The 19,670-nt window shown below is 42.9% G+C and overlaps 2 protein-coding genes across 6 annotated transcripts; one reads left to right on the forward strand and one right to left on the reverse strand.

The window, feature by feature from the left end:
- The first annotated feature begins 13 nt into the window (after positions 1-13).
- chek2 (checkpoint kinase 2) lies at positions 14-16,402 on the forward strand. Of its 5 annotated transcripts, none has more exons than XM_048995017.1 (16): positions 14-153; positions 4,249-4,512; positions 5,404-5,528; positions 5,732-5,864; positions 6,415-6,505; positions 6,614-6,710; positions 6,832-6,889; positions 7,297-7,361; positions 9,179-9,291; positions 10,627-10,726; positions 11,105-11,191; positions 14,648-14,811; positions 15,190-15,302; positions 15,462-15,547; positions 16,008-16,073; positions 16,195-16,402. In XM_048995017.1, exons 2-16 carry the CDS (start codon positions 4,260-4,262, stop codon positions 16,282-16,284), a joined length of 1,641 nt encoding a protein of 546 aa, XP_048850974.1. In that variant the 5' UTR covers positions 14-153; positions 4,249-4,259; the 3' UTR covers positions 16,285-16,402. The 5 variants fall into 5 exon arrangements, with proteins under 5 accessions (XP_048850974.1, XP_048850985.1, XP_048850952.1 ...); XM_048995028.1 differs by having other exon boundaries at positions 16-153; positions 4,256-4,512; XM_048994995.1 differs by lacking the exon at positions 14-153 and adding an exon at positions 556-769 and having other exon boundaries at positions 4,256-4,512.
- On the reverse strand, positions 16,289-18,891 carry gstt2 (glutathione S-transferase theta 2). Its single transcript, XM_048995075.1, has 5 exons — positions 18,723-18,891; positions 17,865-17,952; positions 17,554-17,704; positions 16,954-17,130; positions 16,289-16,861 (listed from the first exon to the last, which is right to left on the reverse strand). Exons 1-5 carry the CDS (start codon positions 18,850-18,852, stop codon positions 16,715-16,717), a joined length of 693 nt encoding a protein of 230 aa, XP_048851032.1. The 5' UTR covers positions 18,853-18,891; the 3' UTR covers positions 16,289-16,714.
- Positions 18,892-19,670: the final 779 nt, after the last annotated feature.

Genomic DNA, 19,670 nt, shown 5'->3' on the forward strand with positions numbered 1-19,670 from the left:
GGACAGCTTTCCAGCTATGCTATAAGGCGGCATGTGGCCGTCGGCCGGAAGTGCATTTCTTCCTCGGTCACAGGATGGATGAACTGCAAATCAAAGGCACGTTTAAAAATTCGCATCTGTTTTAGGCGCTGGGTGTACGTCGTCATTACACAGGTAGGAAAAGCATTGAAAAGGTTGAATATGCAGCGGAAACAGTACGTACATTTAGACAAAACAATTATCATGCAGAATGCAACAATGTACAGCTGTGAATATCTCCTTATCCGGTTAAAGGCTTCCTGATGTTACAGAACCTTGTCCGCGAATTGCGCACAAATGACAGCCAAAGTGGCGAAAACTGAGTGAATCTTTAGGGGGCATTGCGGAAGTCGCCCGTGTTTTTGTATAATCACAGTCTGTACGTTTGGACCTAATATTAAAGGCGTCATTGATTTCACAAGTGTGATGAATAAAATGCCAGCTGTCGCTAGCCGTTATCAGCGTAGCACCTTTTTGTGGAAAATTATTTTGTAGCATTATATTATTTAAATAAATAAACTCCAATACCCAGGATTCCACAGTACACGCGTGCTCAGACTGGCACATTTGTTACCCATTTGTTTAAAAACTGTGTTACCCAGAATTCCACGGGTATTCAGGTTACATTCTGATTGGTTAGATTTCCCGGCGGCATGTGAATGTTAATATGGAGTGTTGTCAGGGTTTCGATCGGAGCGAAGAAAATCTGTTTTAGGCACGTGTTTTGGAAACCTGTTGGCCAAAGCTTAAGGTAAGTTTAAATCGGGGATGGGAAATATCTGTTGTAATGTGCAGTGTTCGTTGTACTTGTATTAACCGTTCAATTTTCTTTAGCTAGACTGTGGCTTTGCTTTTCTTGATTGTCGCATAGCTATTTAATATGTTGATGTGAATCGTTTACGGAGCCGGAAAACACTTCGGTCAGTTGGGAAAATAACATCTTCAGTCGAATGTAGTATGCAGTTTACCTGATATATCAAAGATGAAAGTGACTTTCGAAGTTTGTTTTATTGCTGACCAGTATCTCATTTTTGAAGAGTTTATTTGTGTGTTTGGAAGTATAATAATGCGTGATTGTTTTTCGATGATTTGCTTGCATTGTGGTATAGCCATATTTGCATAACAGGATTACCGAAGTATCAGCGTAATTGCAAATTGCATGACTGCAACGTTTGTTTAGGTTGTTAGTGCAAAGTATGTATATGAAATTAAATGAACTAGCCTGAAAGGTGATTAAAAGATTTTCTGTTAAAATCTGTAACGTGTAAAAGATAAAGCTTCAAGGTTTTCTCCCACACTGCTTTAAGAATCAGTGTGAACACTGTTGGCATACTGAGGACGTGGAGTCGTTACTGTGCCTTTTCAACAAGGACGCTGGTGTATGCTTCTTATGTTAGGACCAACGTGATGTAGACCAGCGTTTTTTCAACCGATGTGTTGTGAAAAACGCTGCCTTTGGATGGTGTGCCGTGTCAGAGTAAAAAAGTTGGGAAACACTGATGTAGACATACAGGTATTTGAAGCTTGGCATCACCTGCACAGTGAACTCCTTCGCCTTGCTGATGTTTAGGAGGAGATCCTCCTGGCTCCAGCATGCCAAGTTCACCACCACCTTCTGATAGACCATTTTGTCGTCACTGAAGATCTGGCCCACCACAACTATATTGTCAGCGAATTTAACAATATTCCTGGAGTTGAATGTGGCTGCATGTATAGGGAGTACAGTATGGGGCTCAGAACACAACTGTGGTGAGTTCCTGTGTTGAGGGTGAGCTTCAATGAAGTGTGAATGGCCACTCAGTCAGCCTGGGTTCTGCCTGTCAAAAAGTCAGGAACCCAGTTGCATCGGGTGAAGTTCAGGCCCTAGTCCTTCAGCTTATTGATGAGCTTGATGGGAGCTATAGCATTGTAATCAGAGCTGTAATCAGTAAACGGGAACCATAGGCAGTTCCCCTTTCTGACGCCCCAAGTGATGGAACAGTATGCAGGATAGTTCTGTTGCATCATCTGTGCACCTTTCTGCACGGTAAGCTAATTGCAGTGAGTCAAGTGCAATGCACGATTTCACATCACGATTACATGGCACATGCACAATGATCACCAGGGCTTTAGATGACGGCATAAGCATTTATCTGAGCGTTGGAATTTTGGTACTTCAGACATTCACTTGTGGCACGATCTGGTAAGCAGATTAGTAGTGCACCTAAAAATAGTTACGGGTAGCGTGTGGCAACGCCCAAAAGTTAGTAATCTGTGTAAATTTGACACATCCTTATGTTTAGTGAACATGTCGGACTTTAAGTTTCAAAAAGTCCACCACACGAGCAATATTTTTCTATTTTGTTTATCCACAATATCTCAGATGATGAGGCTGCTATCCTCTCGAAGCACATAATTATGAAGGTGAGTGCAAGCCATTTGGGCATGCTGGGGGGGATGGTCTTCTTGAAACGCGTTGGTATTTGGGCTTTGGATGGTGATGAGTTGATTATGATCTGCAGAGGTTGTAAGGCCCTGTTCGGGGATGCCATCTGGTCCTGTTGCCTTTCTGGTGTTCACTCTCCACATGTCTTTTTCCCCGAAAGTGATGGTGGCCCATGTAATTGGTTCAGTGATCTATTGGGTAGCAATAATCTTGTTATTCGCTTCAAAATGCACATAAAAGGTGTTCATGAGGAAACTATTGTTGTATTAGAAGCCATGGGTTTAAAAATTGAGGTTACCTCACTGTTCTATAAGATAAACGTCTGTCTTTATGTTAAGATGCTTTATTTTCATACTGTAGGTTTGGCCTGTCGCAATAAACAATAAATCAATTAATTGAACGATAATTAAAATGAGGCCGATAATTTTCCCGGCTGCGATAATTTTCATTTGCATGCTTGTTTGTTTTCCTCGTGTCTCTCTCTACCAAATGGGAATATCGGCTCTTTTTAGCAAACCGGCTCATTTGGCTCAGCTCCCCAAGAAGGGCCGGCTCTTTCAGCTCCTAAACGGCTCTTTTTAAAAAACCCGCCCATCTCTTTGTTTAACCTGATGCTGATTAGCGTGACCTGATTTGAGCTTGTTAAAAATAAAATGCCATCTCGTGGGTGGGCTTTTTTGGAAGACGACGTGTTCCGGCTACTGTCGTCCTTAGTGTTTAGGCAGCTCAAAAACACGGACAATTCTATAAACATTAATAAAACGGCTCTTAAACAGCAGCCAGCTCCCATCGTTCACTAAAAAGAGTCGGCTCAAAGAGCCGTCTTGTTCGTGAACGACACATCACTAGTAATGAGGCGTGAGCTCTCATGTCAGTGGGCTCTTTGTACATCAGCTTCCGCGTTCATCGAAATGTGGCTCGCTCATTTCCGGTCTGTGAAAAATGACATGCCGTTTACAGAACTTATGATCAATGACATACATCGCTTTTGTAAATCCTTCTCCAAAGTACCAACGAGTAAATTAGGGCTTTAAGATGTTTGCCTTGTCTTACGAATCCATATATGAAGGGGAGTCTTATTCATTCAACTTTGTGGCTGGCGTTAGACTGAGACGTGAAGAAGAAAAAATCGGTTATGATGATTATCAGATAAGTATCATTTTCGCCCAGGCAGACGTGTTCACTATAAGTGGTAAAGTAAAATGTGGCAATAAATTATATGAATATGATTATATGCAATAAATTATGTCTTGCTCGGAATTTGCCAGACTAAAGTAGCTACGGATTTGCATACGGCCTGTTGAGGCTCCTGCTTTTATTCATATGGAGTGTTTTGTTGTTAGTTCGCACTTTTTGTTTACAAAGGTCCTAACTGGCAGTTTTGCCTGCTTTCCCTGTCTGAGCCTAATGTTTAATATTTTAAGGGCGATTTTGTTTACAGGGACTTCATAATCCATTTTATTTATTGTTTTTGGTTGTTTTGTTTGTTTATTTTGGATATTAAAAATATCTTCCAGTCCCAATGTTAAATGTTCTTTAGAAATTAAAGTTCATTGATCGTTGAAAGGGTGTACTTGCATTAATATGCCATTATTATTACATCAGTTGAAAATGGTCTCACAGCGGCAATATTATCGTTTATCGCAATAATTCCTGGGACAATTAATCGTCCAGCAAAATTTGTTATTGTGACAGGCCTAACTGTAGGTACACTTAAAGTTTAGCTGTTAATGTCCCATATCGTGCCTGGCCTCAATGGATTCATTGGGTTTCATTTGTGGCTTATCTTGCTTGTTTCTTTCGAGGGTACAGCGCCATGTCCCAGGATCCGGACTCCAGTCTGTCTCAGACTCAGTCCCAACCACAGACTCAGTCTCAGAGTGGCTCCAGCTCTTCCTCGGCCCCCGGATCTGGCAGCCAGACATCTTCATCCTCGGGCTCCGCCACACTTAGCTCTGTGGACACCATCCCTGTGCGGGATCTGGCTTCCATTCCTGAGGAGCTGGAGGAGCCAGAAACCCAGCCTTGGGGCCGCCTGCTGCCCATGGAGAGGGGCTTCCGAGTGCATAGTAAGTGGGGTTTTCCCGAGCGGCATATTAGGTGTCCAGTGGGGTTTCAGGGCCGCAGCCTGTCAGAATATGGGGTGCGTTAATGCAAGACCACCAGTAGAGGGCAGGCACGAGAGAGTGGATCAGGACAAGCGTTAATAAAGTAAAGGGACTGCTCCAGCAACTATTTTTTCCCCCTCATTTTGCACCTGGGCAAGGTACTTAATCTGAATCTAAAAATATTGCCTTACAAATGCATGTAAAAGTTATGTTTTTAATTAAACCATTTCCTCAGTTCCTAACGATAGTAAATAATGAGATGCAATTCTTTTGCAGTTTAAAAATATCTGTGGATATTACAACTGATTTGTAAGGCCCTAAGTCCCAACCAAGGACCGGCTTAACCTTGCATTTATTAAATATGTGTCACTTTGAACAAAAGCATGTGTGAGGACTGGGCGATGGGGCAAAACATTTTATCAGGATAATTTTTTCATCAGTCCATATCAATAATTATCACAATGTTTTGTGTTTACAATACACAGCAACAGTCTATTGCATGTAGAACTTTATATAGCCAGGAACACGGATACGTTGTGTGTACAGTGGGAGAAAGGTTTACTTGTGACACATAGAGTTAAAAGAAATGCTTAACCAGGCATTGTCTGGTGGTCACCAAACTGAAAGCGTTAAATAAGAGTATCGGCTAAACCAGTGTTTCTCAACCCCCTCTTCAAGTCCATGTTTTTGGTCCCATCCAGTTCCCACTACACCCGAACCAAACACCAAATACCTGGTACAGGTGTGTGTTGGGAGCTGGGAGGAAGCAAGAATGTGGACCGTCTGGGGGTCCCTGAAGACTGGGCTCAGTAACGCTGGGATGAACTAAGGAATTGTTACCTTGCTCTTTAGACTGTATCGAAGACGAGTACTGGTTTGGACGGGACTCATCGTGCCACTACTGCTTTAATGACCCCATTATAAAGGAGTCGGGGAGATATATAACCTACAGCAAACGTCACTTCAGGATATTCAGGGTAAGTGACCGCTTCCCTCTCTGTGCCATGTGATTCTGCTGCATGGTTGTGCAGGACTTTCCTCAAAAAGGAAGCACCTAGAATGTTCCGCATTTGTGAATATGTTTGCATGGGAATGTTTGTCGTGGCCTCGTTTGTTGAGGATACGGTTAATGTTCAGGAACTATGCAAACACAGTTGCTCACGTTTCATGCTTCTTTCAGGAAGAAGACATAGTCTATATTGAAGATAATAGTGGAAATGGGACGTTTGTGGATGGAAAGGTCATTGGAAAGGGCAAGAGGCTCCCATTGGCCAACAATGCTGAGCTGGCATTGGCTCAGCCTCACCACAAAGGTAAGATCAGCTGGGGCCTGTTGCATTAATTTATGGTAATAGTGGGCAGAGGCAACGTCCTGCAAATCAACAATAACAGCTGGGACGGCAAAGTTCAGGCTGCCGTATACCTTTGTCGCCCCTAAGAAACACCCTTCATCAGTCTGAGGAAGGCCTAGAGTTTTTTTTTTCTATACACTATGCATGTAGTGTATTGTTCCTGGTATCCTTCCTTGATAATGTAATAGTAGAGAGTATCTCAGGATTGCTTCTCTTAAATCCAGGAAATGGGCATTTCAGTGTTGTATTTTTTTTTTTTTTGGGGAGGGGGGGCAATTGGTAATGAAGTCTATGCAATGGGTGCTGTGTAAACGTGCATAGGAGAGGGATTGAGTTAATTGCGGAGTTTTTGTGAATTGTGGAGTGTTTGTGATCTGAAATCCCTCGTAATTTTTTTTTTTAGTAATTTCTGCCATTTCTGATGGGTCGTAATGTTGAACCTTGTTATGCCTCATGCTGTTCAGAGTATTTTCCTGAGTATGCCTGCTTTGATCTCATATCTCTTGTACAGTGTTCGTGTTCATCGATCTGATGGCTGACGAGCAGTCTAATCTGCCTCAGGACTTCAAAGAAAAGTACCTGATCTCCCGGAAGATCGGCTCGTACGTGGAAACGAACCTCTGTCCGGGCTTGTTTTGGAATTATGGTCTTTCATTTCTGCATTGCGTTGCTTAGCTGCACTGACAATAAGTTGCTCTCTCCCACAACAGAGGTGTCTGCGGTGAGGTCAAACTGGCGTTTGAAAGAGCCACGTGCAAGAAAGTCGCTGTGAAAACTATAAATAAGAATGACTTTCCATCTATCGGGGTATATATAAGGCCCATTAATGTTAATTATGTTTTTATATGAGGATGAATAAATTAGGTTATTTATAAAGAATTTACTACAGCCAGGATGGGTAACATATATTTTTCCTTCTCACAACTAGACAGCCACTCGAAATGCTGAAAGAGAAATTGAAATTTTGAAAAAGGTTGATCATGTACGTGAGTATGACATTGTATTCTAACACACAGTACATTCACAAAACTAGTGCATAATGGGATTCCTAGGTTAATGTTAAGAATTTAACTTCTTGAATATTTTATTAAATTAATTCATATGTATTTTGCCTGGTGTTCATCCAAGTGTATGTTTTCAGATTATAAACTGAAAGTCAAAATGAAAGCAAAAACATATCTATTTTTGGTTCATATTACAGTGAAAACTGGATGGAATAATGAATAAACATTCAATAAAACCTATAAACAAATTAACAAATAATATTTCTAAATGCATGTAGATGTCTTTTGAAGCATTCACATGCATTTTTATGCATAAAATAGTGTTCGAAACTAAGAGTCCCTGAGATTTATTTGTAAATACAATTTTTCTCTTAATTTCTCTTTCATAGCCATGTTTAATCAGGACGGAGGATTTCTTCCAAACAGAAGACTCTTACTACATTGTTTTAGAGTTGTAAGTAAGGAAGTATTTTGCTCCTAATCTCCCTTACCAAATGGTCTGAACCTCCCTTACACATTTTCATTGACTTTCAGAGGTCTATGTACATTTTACAGTTTGCACTCAGTACATTTTAGAGTAGATTTCAGTTATCGTTTTTAAAATTATTATAATATTCAAAATACAAATCCATCCATCCATATTCCAACTGCTTGTCCTAGTCAGGGCTGCAGGGAACCTTGTAGCAGGCCCCAGGTTCAAGTTGGTGGTCTGCGGCATGTCCCAGGCCCTGCCACTGAGCACCTCTTATTCCTCTTAATGATCCTCAAAAATGATGCAAGAAGAAGGTCAGGATTTGCTGACCCTTTTGAGGGCCTGGAGTTATTTGAGGGAAACAAAATGCCACAGTAGATACCATGGAAGAAACAGGGTGTACCAGGATTTAATAGAAAAGCAACCGTCTGTGAGGTTTCTCAACGGGTTGGTGGCTTTCAGAGGAGGACATGATCGGTAAAGACCAAGGGAGCTTGTGCTTGAAGAGCAAGGATCCAAAAGAAGGCTTCAAAAAAGCAAGATGTGTGAATGTTCCCTTCGGGCACATTTCATTTCACTCTGTCTTCAGTAGGTGAAAGTCTGAGCAGTCGGGCAAAGTAGGAAATGCAGAGTAAGATCATTACCAATAGGACAAATGAAGTTTAGAAGCCCAGGGTGGGCGGGGATTTACTATGTGGCAGCAGGATTGTGGCAGAAGTTGCCGAGCATGCTGTGTGAAGTCCTCATCTGTGTTCCAAGTGTAGCTTAAGAGTTCAGCATTACTATGGCCTTGTGCTCCCAGAGGTCGGGGTGGCTGATATGAAAAAAATGCCGTAGCATGATACTAACTCTTAGTAAAAGTGCTTTTTAAATTTTTCTAATACTGAAGTTTCAAAAGTTTTGAGTACAAATGAACACATCACTTGGGTATATAACTGCGCCCTTCTGAACTCTGTTTACAAAAATATATAAACAAATTGCTTTTGCTGCCACCTGTTGGGCAAATGGTATCTTTGCAGAGTTTGCAAATCACAGCAGATTGGTTCACATGAGATTTTGCGAATCCAAACATTTCCATGTAATCGGAGAAGTTTTTTGGAAGCACACTCCATTTACATCCCATCTGTATTGTTTACCGTGTGATACGGGTCCAATATTTTTAGCAGTACAATGATATATGAGGGTTTTTTTCCATAACAGATGGCTAACTGGTTAGAAATAATCAGTTAAATCTTTAGGGAAAGATCTAGTCACTAAGTCATGATCCACCCAGATAGATAATTGCCAAAGAAGTGAGATATAGTCAAGATGACTTGCAGGCCGAAATTGCTTTGTTTCATATCAGGCTTTTTTTGTTGCACTGCTACAACCTCGGAACACACAGGCATGTTGTGATGGGTGCTTGCTGGTTTGTTCTGTTATGATAACAGTAGGGATCCAGCAGCTAATGGTGTGTGAACCTCTAATTAGTGCACTAATAACTAGGCATTCAACTGAGCTCAGCCCAGCCGCGCTTGTTCATAGTCGACTCCTAAATGGCACATATGTTTGTAATGTGCTATTAGCATGACTTGTGTGTTGCTTTTGCCAAAAGCGTTTGCTAAGTAAATGTAATGCTGTGTCCTGATTCTAGGAATACATTTTGGGAATGTTTATCGTGAATACTATTGTGGTCGGTCTCGTTATATTACGGTCCTTTCGCTCACCATTAGAGGGAGGATATGCTTCCTCTGGAGAGGGGCTGGAAAAATCTGTTTTGTTCTGATGACTTCAAGCTGAAGCAATAATTCGTCTTTCAGCAGGACAGTGGGCTAAGATGTGAAAAGTGCCTTAAAGTAAAGTGCGATGTCCTTGGGTGTCCAACTCAAAGTCCTGACTCGAATCCCATCGAGATTCTGTGGACGTATTGCCTGTAAGTGATCCCCAAGCAACGTCTGTCTGTTATGCCAGATATTTCAATAGTATTTAAAAGGCTGAACAGGGCTGAATAATTCTGCCAGGTACTGCTGAGAAAATCAGCCAGAGGGAATTCAGTTCAGTTAATTCGGTCCATTGAGTCCTGCGTGTGTTTACTGATATGCATTTTGTGTGCAATTCCCTGGCAAGTTCATACATCAGCTAAATCTTTGCCTTTATTTGAATGCAAATGATTCATGGGAATTATAGTATTGGAGACCCTTAAAGGGATGAGGTGTGGCTAATTTCACCTTTTAATATTAATATCGCCGTATAGGTGCGATATACCAGAGACAATCAGAGATACAATGCTTCTCTTAAATCGCAATTGAAATTGGGCACATTTCTCCTGATATTAGAACTGTACTTATTTGTAAAACATTGATCTTCTTTGTCGAAGAAAAAGGTAGAAAAGTTTATTGACTTGATATCAGTCCTCCTCAAACACTACAAAAAAGCTATATTGTGTGTGTATATGTGGTTAGGAGCTCAGAATGTTATCAGCCCGGGTAAACGTGTCTCTAAATGGCAGATCATGTGTTCACACCCGAGCCGCTCGTCCCACATTCTGTAAGAACGCGTCTCCGTTAGCGTGTAGATGTAGTGCAGCTATCTAATGACCAGGCTGCAGATATGAGCTACTCGGCGCCGTCACTGACAAACCAGATCATCACGGGCCTTTGGCTGTAAATCTTAAAAACAAGCTTTCTGTCACCCTCTGATTGCCGTGTCTGCTTCAGGTGAGGCTGTAACCACTCGGCTGTCAGAAAAACACAGAAGTTGGACCCGAGGACAAGTAGCACAGTCCAACATGTATAAATGTTTTACTCATTCATTACATCCTGGCAGTAATTGTTTCAGTCGCTCACATTTAGGAAAAATGTCATTTTTGTGAATAGTCTTTTTAAGCCCCCAGGGGCATGTTTAATATAGCGTCCTTTCAAGAAGGAGTAAAATACAAATCTTAACGTTTTAGTGACCTTGGGGGGGAAATATGTCCATTTAAATAGGCCTACATTTTATTAGATGGATTGTCTTGTCCAAAGCGACATGCAAATGAAGAAAACATGGGTTTAGTAAGCAGGGTCTGACAGCACCCAGCGTCCCTGCAGCAACTAGGGTCATGCACCTGGCGCAAGGGCCAAATATGCAGTGTGATTGTTCTGCTGGCCACAAGATTCAATCCTATGACCTTCTGGAATCAGGCATTGATCCCACAAAGCCTTATCGCCCTTACTATTGTTGCTGTTTTTTTCCCCTCTGTTTGTCTAATCATATGTGCCTCTTACAGCATGGAGGGTGGAGAGCTGTTCGACAGGGTCAAGGAGAAGAAGCAGCTGAAGGAGTCCATCGCCAAACTGTATTTTTACCAGATGTTGTTAGCAGTGGAGGTGAGTGGAATACGATGCATTTGAAAAGCAAGTTCTAAATCTTCTCAAAGATTTCGGCTACAGGGAGAAGCACCTGGAGATGTGAGGTACGCTATAGTTTCTCAGTGGGTGGCACTCTTCGAGTCGTACCTCTGCCCTGTGTGTATAGATCTTGCCTGATCTCCCCTGTGCTCATGGGGTTTCATCCAGGTACAAATCGGCTATAGCATGTGAGTATGAGGGTGTTTGCATCCATGACTGATGTACTCTGTGCTTCCTGGCAACAAGCTCATGGCCGCCTTGTACTGGACAAAGGGTTATGAAATATGGACGGATGAGTGGATGGATTGACAATTTGAAAGCTGGAAAAGAAAGCGAGTGCTCTTTCTATTCACACAGTACCTCCACAACAATGGGATCATCCACAGGGACCTGAAACCTGAGAATGTTCTCCTCTCTTCAAATGATGACATCTGCCTCATTAAGGTATAGCCCTGTCCTGCTTCTTCAGGGTTACTTGGTTGAGATGATAGTCACTTACGGTCTGTCACATTTGGACAAAATGAAATTGAACACTTCGGCAAGAACCATCTGTCACGTACTTAACCCTCTGCAGTTGACGGCATCGGCGGCTCTGCCGCGTATCTTTCTCGTGTATTTCAATTCGAATTAAATCTTATTGTAGAAACATGAGAGAACTAAATGACTGACTAAATCCATAATCTTTTCAAACCGTCAGTTGTTGGAAGTATTAAAGTTTAAATCAGCAAAATTAAATCGGCAAAAAAGTAAACCATGTCACCTTTGTTTGTTTTACCTGCATCGGGGAATGTAGTGCCGCCCTCACCTGAAGATCGCTATTCGCATTATAAGTAGCCGCATTACTGTGTATTCAAATCACATTCACATAGTGATTTGATGAACAGTGCAACAGTGAAACGCGATTCAGATGTATCCCCATCAGCTCCATGGGGGGGGGAGGGGGGGACAGGTGTGAATGGCTCATTCATACACATGAAAGTTGCTACATATTCAATGAAAGGAGCCCAGAAATAGTAACATGAGTTTGGTTTTTCCTATTTGGATTGGATTGGATTGGAAAAGCCCTTTATTGCTGATGCAATATACCATGGCACCAGTCACAAGTACCGGTGAAGAGCAGGCCATCAACCGACCTTACATATACACAGACATCACAGTAGGGGGAAGACCGGCCGGGAGACAGGGGAAGTGAGAAGAATAGAAACAGGATAACATGGTGGGAGAGGAGGAGAATAAAAAAACACCCCCCAGATTGCACTCCAGTAGGGAGTACATTGTGGGAACCGAAAAAAACACCTCAGCAACATAAGCACATGGGCACTACACCTTACATAAAAATGACACGACTTGCAAAGGGTAGGGGAAAGGGGGTGTGGAGGTGACCCAGCAGAGACAGACAGCCATCCGGTCCTGCTGCCATAGAAACGGCGCTGGTCAGACCCGCCTGTTCACGCTGGGGGTATGAAGCGGCGGAGGCGTGGGATGGGGGGAGGGTAAGTCCTTGGGATTGGGGGAGAGGAATGCAAGAGAGTCTCACTGCCTTGTTCTTCTGGGGGAGTTGTTAGTTCCAGCAGCAGCCTTGGCCAAGGCCAGTGCTGATATGGGGGAGCCAAATACTTGATAGAATAAGGTTGTTTGGGTTTCCATGCGAGGAGCTGAAATTTCCAGCTCCTCTAATGTCCACGCTGATCTCCGCCATCCAATAATTTTTGCAAAGCTGTTAGCTTCTCCACGATGTTATCCAGTTTGCGATCCATTTACAGTCTGCACAGTCTGAGTGCTAACAGCTCTGCCCACTCCATCAATCATTCCGGCCAGCCTAGTGGGGCTTTGAGAGGCTGTCACCGTCTTCTTCAATCTTTGATAAACCAGGGCAATGCCTAATCCAATCAGCATAATACCTGTAATCATGGTTCCGAATAAGTAGATGTCTTCAATGTCCTCCACGGAAAGAGCTGCCAGGCACACGACCCTCCACCGCTCCCATCCACATGGTGGGAGAGGAGGAGAATGTCCATCGTGTAGCCAGCTGCGTACGTTCCTGCAGGACAGTCAGGTTCCCCCGACCCTAGGCTTCTCGTCGAGAAGATGGTGTCAATTGCGTTGAGAGACCAGCTGATCAAATCCATAATTTTTCGTAGTTTGGAGAGCAGGGCTGAGAGAGTCTCTTCACAGACACAGTATAAGACAGTAGACTAGACGAGACGAGAGGAGCGAAGCAGGGAAGATAAGGGGAGGGAGAGGGTAAGAAGTGCGACCGCCTCCGTTGAGAGCCAAACGAGTTCAGTTATTTATCCAACTGAATGTTGCGACTACACCATTTACTCATCTTCATGTAGCCAAGACTTTGGTGATCAGATATCGGGGATCAAAGCAAACTTCCACCATTGCTTACTATGTACTTTTATAATGTTTCTGCAAGTGTTCCAAACTGCATTTTGCAATGTCTATACTTTGATGTCAAATTACAAACTTTACATAAATCTGACATGTTTACAAAGTACATTGAAATAAAGATGTGTAATGCCAAAACAAATATTTAAGAAATAAACTTAATTCATGGCAAATAAATTATGATACTGAATGAAATGTGTGACCATGCCCCAGTCAGTGAAAGTGTGTCCCCACCCCAGAGGGGTAAAATGACACGGCCACCTTTGTTTGATCTATGTCACATCTCATCCCTAGAAGGCCCAAATGAACATACAGACTGAGTCATTTTAATAAAGGAGATGACATCCGTTTTAAAATGGAAGTTGTCTATTAACAGTCAATATTGGTTTAATACTAGCAGTGACACAGGCAGGGAAGCCAAAAATGTAGATGATATGTATGGTTACATGCTAACGAAACATGCATTCCATGGCAAACATTGCATGGTTACAACTTTTACGAATAGGCAAATGCACATTGATTTACACTATTTAAAGATATGCGTAATGTGGTGCAAAAGCATGCCAGTTATTGGAGTTAGTCCAGCTGACCAACCGTATGGCATCACATTTATGTCAGCCAAACGTGAGTGGGGGGTGAGATCGGCACAAAGAGTTTGCCTTGGGGGCCCTGAATGGGCGCTGCGCCGAATTGCATTGGCCGAGACTGGCCTCTGTGCTGGGCTGTCTTAATCAGTCCAGCAGTTTATTGGTGATAATTAGAAACCGGGCAGCACAGTATCATTGTTTATGTACGTGTGCAATGATCACCAGGGCATTAGTTGATCAACGAAACGTTTGTCCGGAAGCCAGCTTCTCGGCACTATAAGAACGTTTACTTATGCCCACAATTTGTAGTAGAGTAATAATTTAAGGGGGCCACAGTACACATCTCATTAATGTTTTAGGCGCCCTACTAACATGCTTACTAAATTGTAGGCATACGTGGTAGAGGTGTCTGTAAAGTACCAAAGAGCCGACATCCGGACAAATGTGTCGCCCGTCATCTAAAGCCCTGTTGATTATTGCACATGTGCCATATAATCATGAGTACATCACGATGTGATGTCGTGCAGCCCTAATAATTAACTATTAGTGTTTTCATGTCTGGGCCATCTGCTCAAGCAGATTAGGCATAGTGTTTAATTCTACGCATTTCAATTTAATTGAATATTATATAGTGCTTTGTATAATTATCCCAAAGCATTTCAAGAATGTTTAGATGAAGCATTACAAGGTAATTTTACCACATCAAAAAGTGGCATTCCTATGCTGATTGCTGTACAGTCAGTCAGTGGGAAGGCTTCAGTAGGCATCCGGGAAATCTTTGGGGGCCTGAGGCTAGCTGGCTAGCCACCCCTGCATTAAAGCCTGAGGATGTGTCCCCATGATTAACAGATCATGTCGTTCTGATTACCCAATTAGTGTTCTGTCCATCTCAAAGCCTTATGGCTCCTCCCGCTCCTAGATCACAGACTTCAACCAGTCCAAGATCCTGGAGGAGACGTCCCTGATGAAGACCCTATGCGGCACGCCTACATACCTGGCGCCAGAGGTGTTCACAGATGCCATCACGGTGGGCTACAGCAGGGCTGTGGACTGCTGGAGCCTCGGGGTCCTCTTGTTCGTCTGGTGCGTCCCAAGCCCTCTGCGCCCCTCTCATGCCAAGCATTTGTCCACATGTGTGGGGTCCTACAGTTCCACTTGTTGGGCTTAATGTGACCTTCAGAAACACCAGTAGCTTGTGAACTAAGCATCCAGGCACACTTTCATTGCTAATTGCCAGCAAAATTGTTATAGTCAAGCTGTTTCTTATCCATCTTCCTGCTATTGGAAAAAAATTATAGAAGATAAATTGCTACAAGACTGATGTACTGAGATGTGGCCAGCATCACACCCAAATTATGTCTAGTGACATGCTTGAAGAATTCAGGTTGTCAGCAACTCAAAAAATCAGGACATACCACCATACGAGCTGAAATGCTGCATTCTCACCCCCCCACCCCACAGCTTGGGAGGCTACCCACCCTTCCATGCTGAGTCAGCGTTAACGGTCAGGGAACAAATCACTCAAGGCTGCTACCGGTTCATCCCGTCAAAATGGGAGAAGATCTCAGATGAAGGTAAGCACCGGAACTGCGTCAGTGCCAGTCCTGGTATCGGATATTAACACAGAATGAGGAAAGGCAAGGCTAGGGTTTAAAGCTGTAGTTTTATCCATTTTGAAGCAGCGTGAGCCCCCTAGACCTACATTACACAGGCATGTCAACATGGCTTTTCAGCTAAGGACCTTGTGAGGAAGCTCCTGGTTGTGGATCCCAAAAAGCGACTGACAATCACCGAGGCACTACAGCATCCCTGGATGCAGGTAAGACCTCCCAGACCCCATGCACTCTGTATTGTATGGAATCAGACCAGTAAATCACAAATAAATTACAATCTTGTGAGACATTCAAAGCGTAACTGTTAGCATTTTGAAAGCTAGACCACATTTTACGTCTTTTTTTCCAAAATAACATACAAGTCAGACCACGTGGTGCTAAGGACCTTCCTCAGGTGTCCATCTGTAGAGCTTCTCCTGGAACTTAACACAGCAACCTTCTGGTTGTAGGTCTGCTTCCATACCCACTACCCTGCTACCCATTAAAGCCTGATATTCAGTCACAAATTTTGTTGGGTCCAGCTCTATGTGTAGCCTACATCACCATGTACCTCATATTAATACATTTTCCCAGTAAATGATTCATTCAAAATGGAGGTTTTTGTGTCATAAGGACAATGTAATCAGTTCAGTTTAATGCATTTCATACCCAAATGGACCCCTCCAGGACAAGGCCATGAAGGAAACTGCCTTTAGCATCATGTATCCTGGTGAAACCAGTTCAGACGTCAAGGTAGGAATTAAACAGCCATTGATTTTTTTTTTTACTGTATTTTCTGTTTGTGCCATTTTGGATTTGTTTTGTGAGAGTGAAAGGACAGAGCTCTTTGTGACACTTAAATGTGTATCTTCAGCCATCCACCAGTAGAAAACGGCCCTTAGAAGATAAAGACGAATTACCAGCAAAGAGGAAGCAAGACTCTTCTTCAGCTCAGACTAAATGAAATCTACCTCTTAAATCTTTTTAATTTTCACCCAAAAGGAATCACAGTATGTATCAACATACCACAAAAATGTCCTTGTTTGATTTCTTTAATAAATTACTAGTTTTGTATATTTTTATATTTTATTTCCTTGCATTTTTTTAAAATGTGAATGTGTGTTTCTGCATTTCGTTGCTTATAATTTGAATAATCTAAGTGTTTAATCCCTTTTTTTTTCTTCTTCTTCAACTAGATAAAATCTTGAAGTAAATCTTCCACTCATAGAAATATTCTGGATTAGATTTTTAGATTTAGCATTTAAGAAGACACTGGATTCTTTTTCTAGGCCAGTAAAATGCTCCGAAATCTAATTATTTAGCAATTTAAGTGCATGTCTCAGATTGTGGACAATCTCTCCCTGCATCACGTGCATTCTGTACATCAGCCCTGGTCACAGCTTGGATGTTGTCTTGTCTCGAAGTTGATACAAAATCTGGTGTCCCTCCTCGAAAGAACCCTGCAGTGCCGATATCACCCTGCTCCTCCAGCTTTCCAGCTTGCGTCGCCCCTTCAGAATGTCTCTGCCGCCACCTAGAGGCTGGAGGGAGAAGTGTGGATGTGTGGCGGGTCTTTTTCAATGCAATAGCCAGGGCAAGTGGCCTTAACTGTCCCCTAGTGGTATGGCCATACCTGCATTATTTCACACACGGCCAGCAGGTCGGCCAGAGAAATGTCATCGCCGCAGAGGAAGGGCTGCCTCTTCAGAAACATTCCCTCCAGCTTGTCCAGCGTGTCTCCCAGCTGTTCCAGTGCCCTCTGCAGCTTGGGCTGCTCCACTGGCTGCCTGGTCATACGGGGTACTAGCACCTGGGGGGAGGACTTCTTTCCCACATCATCGCCTACTTTCACGAACTAAATCTACCTCCCAAATGTATAAGTGCCCCATAACCTAGTAAATGGGGACCTTCCGTCTGCACTGGCCAGTAAACCGAGTGAACAGGGGAGAGAAGGATGTTTCCATTCAGCAGGTATGTAAATCACAGACAAAAGCTGGCATGAAAGTGGATACAACCTAATAGAAGCTTGAAGAAACCTCTCTAAATGGAAGTAATGTAACAGAAGAATGAAATATATCACAAGATTGTAACACAGACCCTACTTGCATATAAGACTGCGTTTCCACTGTAAATACTGACAATTGATGCACAGCACCATTCACTGCAGAGACGGCAACAGATGTGTGTCGAGGCATAGACTGCTAATGAACCTAGCATGGGAAGTGGGTCTTACTTCCATGATGAAGACCTTGGCGGCATGCGGCCGGATGTAGTTGTGGTGCCAGGCAGTGTACTCATCAACCTTGGCCCTCCTTTCGGACTGCCGGGGGTACCAGTGCTCAGGGACGTGGTAGTTAGTGGCCAGATACTTTAATATGGCATCGCTGAAATCGCGAGGGTTACAGGTCACCCTTGGACATTGGTCATGGTATTTGTGATAAAGCTAGTTGTATTACTGGAGCAAATTTAAATAGGTGCTGAGCTGTGGGTATTGCTACTGTTTTTATCCAGTATTCAAGGTCATGTGTGTATCTAGTTACTTACCTTTCAGTGAGAACAAAGCCATTGTCCACCATGACAGGAACCTTTTGCATAGGGTTGAGCTTGGTGAACTCCGCCGTTCTGTTCTCACCTGAATTACAGACAATTTTAAATGCCTTTTGGTCGCTACCACTCCTAGCCAAAGTGGCGCTCTAGGTGAGCATCACGAGGCAAAGTGAAATTGGTTGGCAAGTCCACATCCCCTCAGAGGTGTCTGTGTCACCTATAGGATTGACTGGCCGAGGGGAGTGTTCCACAAAGCAGGATCTGTCAGTTTGCAGGGTTAAATTAAACTAGAAGTTATAGAAGTCCAACATGAATGCTCATATTGGACGATCATGACTTCTAGTTCGGGTTAACCCAGCTAAATTATAAAGCCTACTTAGCGGAACACCTCCCAGCTACTGGTGTATTTTTGTTTTAATTCAAAAGTAGTTCTCCTCCTACCGCAAGGTGGCGTTTTTTAGCTACCGAGTTGTTCACGACAAGCTATCGTATTGGAGTAAACGTAACTAATACTAAAGGTCCGTTTCTGCTATTCTGGTTGTATTTAAAGTTGATGAATAAAATTGATGGTGGTTTCTGGTGATTTCCTATTACTGTGTTAATGATCCAGGGAACAATATACGTTTCGCCTTTGACGTTTACAAATGGAGGTCAAGGTTCATCTGTCCAATAAATGGGCTGGATTTGCTACAATGATACTAACTTTCAGCAAATAAATACACGTATAAATATCTTGCATTTGGGGCGCCTTAAGCAACTGCCGAACTCCCAGCGAACTAATGTATGGCGTTACCCAACAATTCATTGAGGTCTTACTAAAGCTGTCCAGTGAAACAGACATAAATCGCTGCTCACCCTTCCGCAGAGCCACGGTTTTCACTGTATGAGGTATTTTATTGTGATTTAGGAAGATGTGCACAGCCCTGCACGGCTGTGACAGCATATCTAAGTACACCTCAAGGGCTTTCTTCGCAGCCATGTTCATCCGAGCCCACCCGGCACTGCGCTCCGCTCCCCAATCACTGTCTAGAACTACACACTTTGCGAGCCTTCCATTGGCTCTTCCCTAGTGAAGGGCGGAGCTTAAGTCTGCGCTCGATACAATGGTGCAGCATGCTTGTATTTGTAGCGGTGGGTGTGTGGATGTTTGTATGTTGATCAGACGTTGTCCCTTAATATTTAATTGTATGTTTCATTCGTATGCCAAACATTAAAAAGGTGCCTTGGATTAATTTAACTTAGATTTTGAATTTGCGCGTTACTGAAGCTAATTCGCTGGGCAAGTGGAACTCGAGGACGAAATCATTTTATCATGTGGATCAGTTATTTTTTTTTAGTTTCATTGTAAAACTATCCTAAACAATATTAATTTAATTCCCTTTCATTTAATTGCTTACATCTGAACCGCTGGGGGTACCTATCGGGGAGCGCGTCATGCCCGCCATGTAAATAAAAATGTAAATAGTTGTGTGTAATTAGCTTACACACAATTAGTTGTGTGTAACTGTGTTGTTATTGTGCTATATGGTGATGTCATGAGTAGCGTTTATAATATAATGTTATTATTATCCATCCATTCTCTGTAACCGCTAATTCTATTCAAGGTTGGGGGGAGAAAGAATCTGTTAGCTGTTGTGGAGAGACACATCAGCATTACTCCTGTCATCATGGTGTGGGGAGCCATAGAGTATGACGTCATGGTGTGGGGAGCCATAGGGTATGACGTCATGGTGTGGGGAGCCATAGGGTATGACTGCAGGTCATCTCTGGTAGTGATTCGGGGGTCCCTGACAGCCCAGTGCT

Source organism: Brienomyrus brachyistius, chromosome 2 (genome assembly GCF_023856365.1).
Source record: "Brienomyrus brachyistius isolate T26 chromosome 2, BBRACH_0.4, whole genome shotgun sequence".
NCBI classification, from domain to species: Eukaryota; Metazoa; Chordata; class Actinopteri; order Osteoglossiformes; family Mormyridae; genus Brienomyrus; species Brienomyrus brachyistius.

Excerpts from the sequence above, each read along its gene's own strand:
- gstt2 (XM_048995075.1), bottom strand. The coding sequence starts at position 18,852 with ATGAACATGGCTGCGAAGAAAGCCCTTGAGGTGTACTTAGATATGCTG. Across the intron at positions 17,131-17,553 it reads CCAAGGTCTTCATCATGGAA|GTGCTAGTACCCCGTATGAC; the intron begins GTAAGACCCACT and ends TCCTCCCCCCAG. Across the intron at positions 16,862-16,953 it reads CCGTGTGTGAAATAATGCAG|CCTCTAGGTGGCGGCAGAGA; the intron begins GTATGGCCATAC and ends TTCTCCCTCCAG.
- chek2 (XM_048994995.1), top strand. The coding sequence starts at position 678 with ATGTTAATATGGAGTGTTGTCAGGGTTTCGATCGGAGCGAAGAAAATC. Across the intron at positions 10,727-11,104 it reads AGATGTTGTTAGCAGTGGAG|TACCTCCACAACAATGGGAT; the intron begins GTGAGTGGAATA and ends CTATTCACACAG. Across the intron at positions 11,192-14,647 it reads ATGACATCTGCCTCATTAAG|ATCACAGACTTCAACCAGTC; the intron begins GTATAGCCCTGT and ends TCCCGCTCCTAG.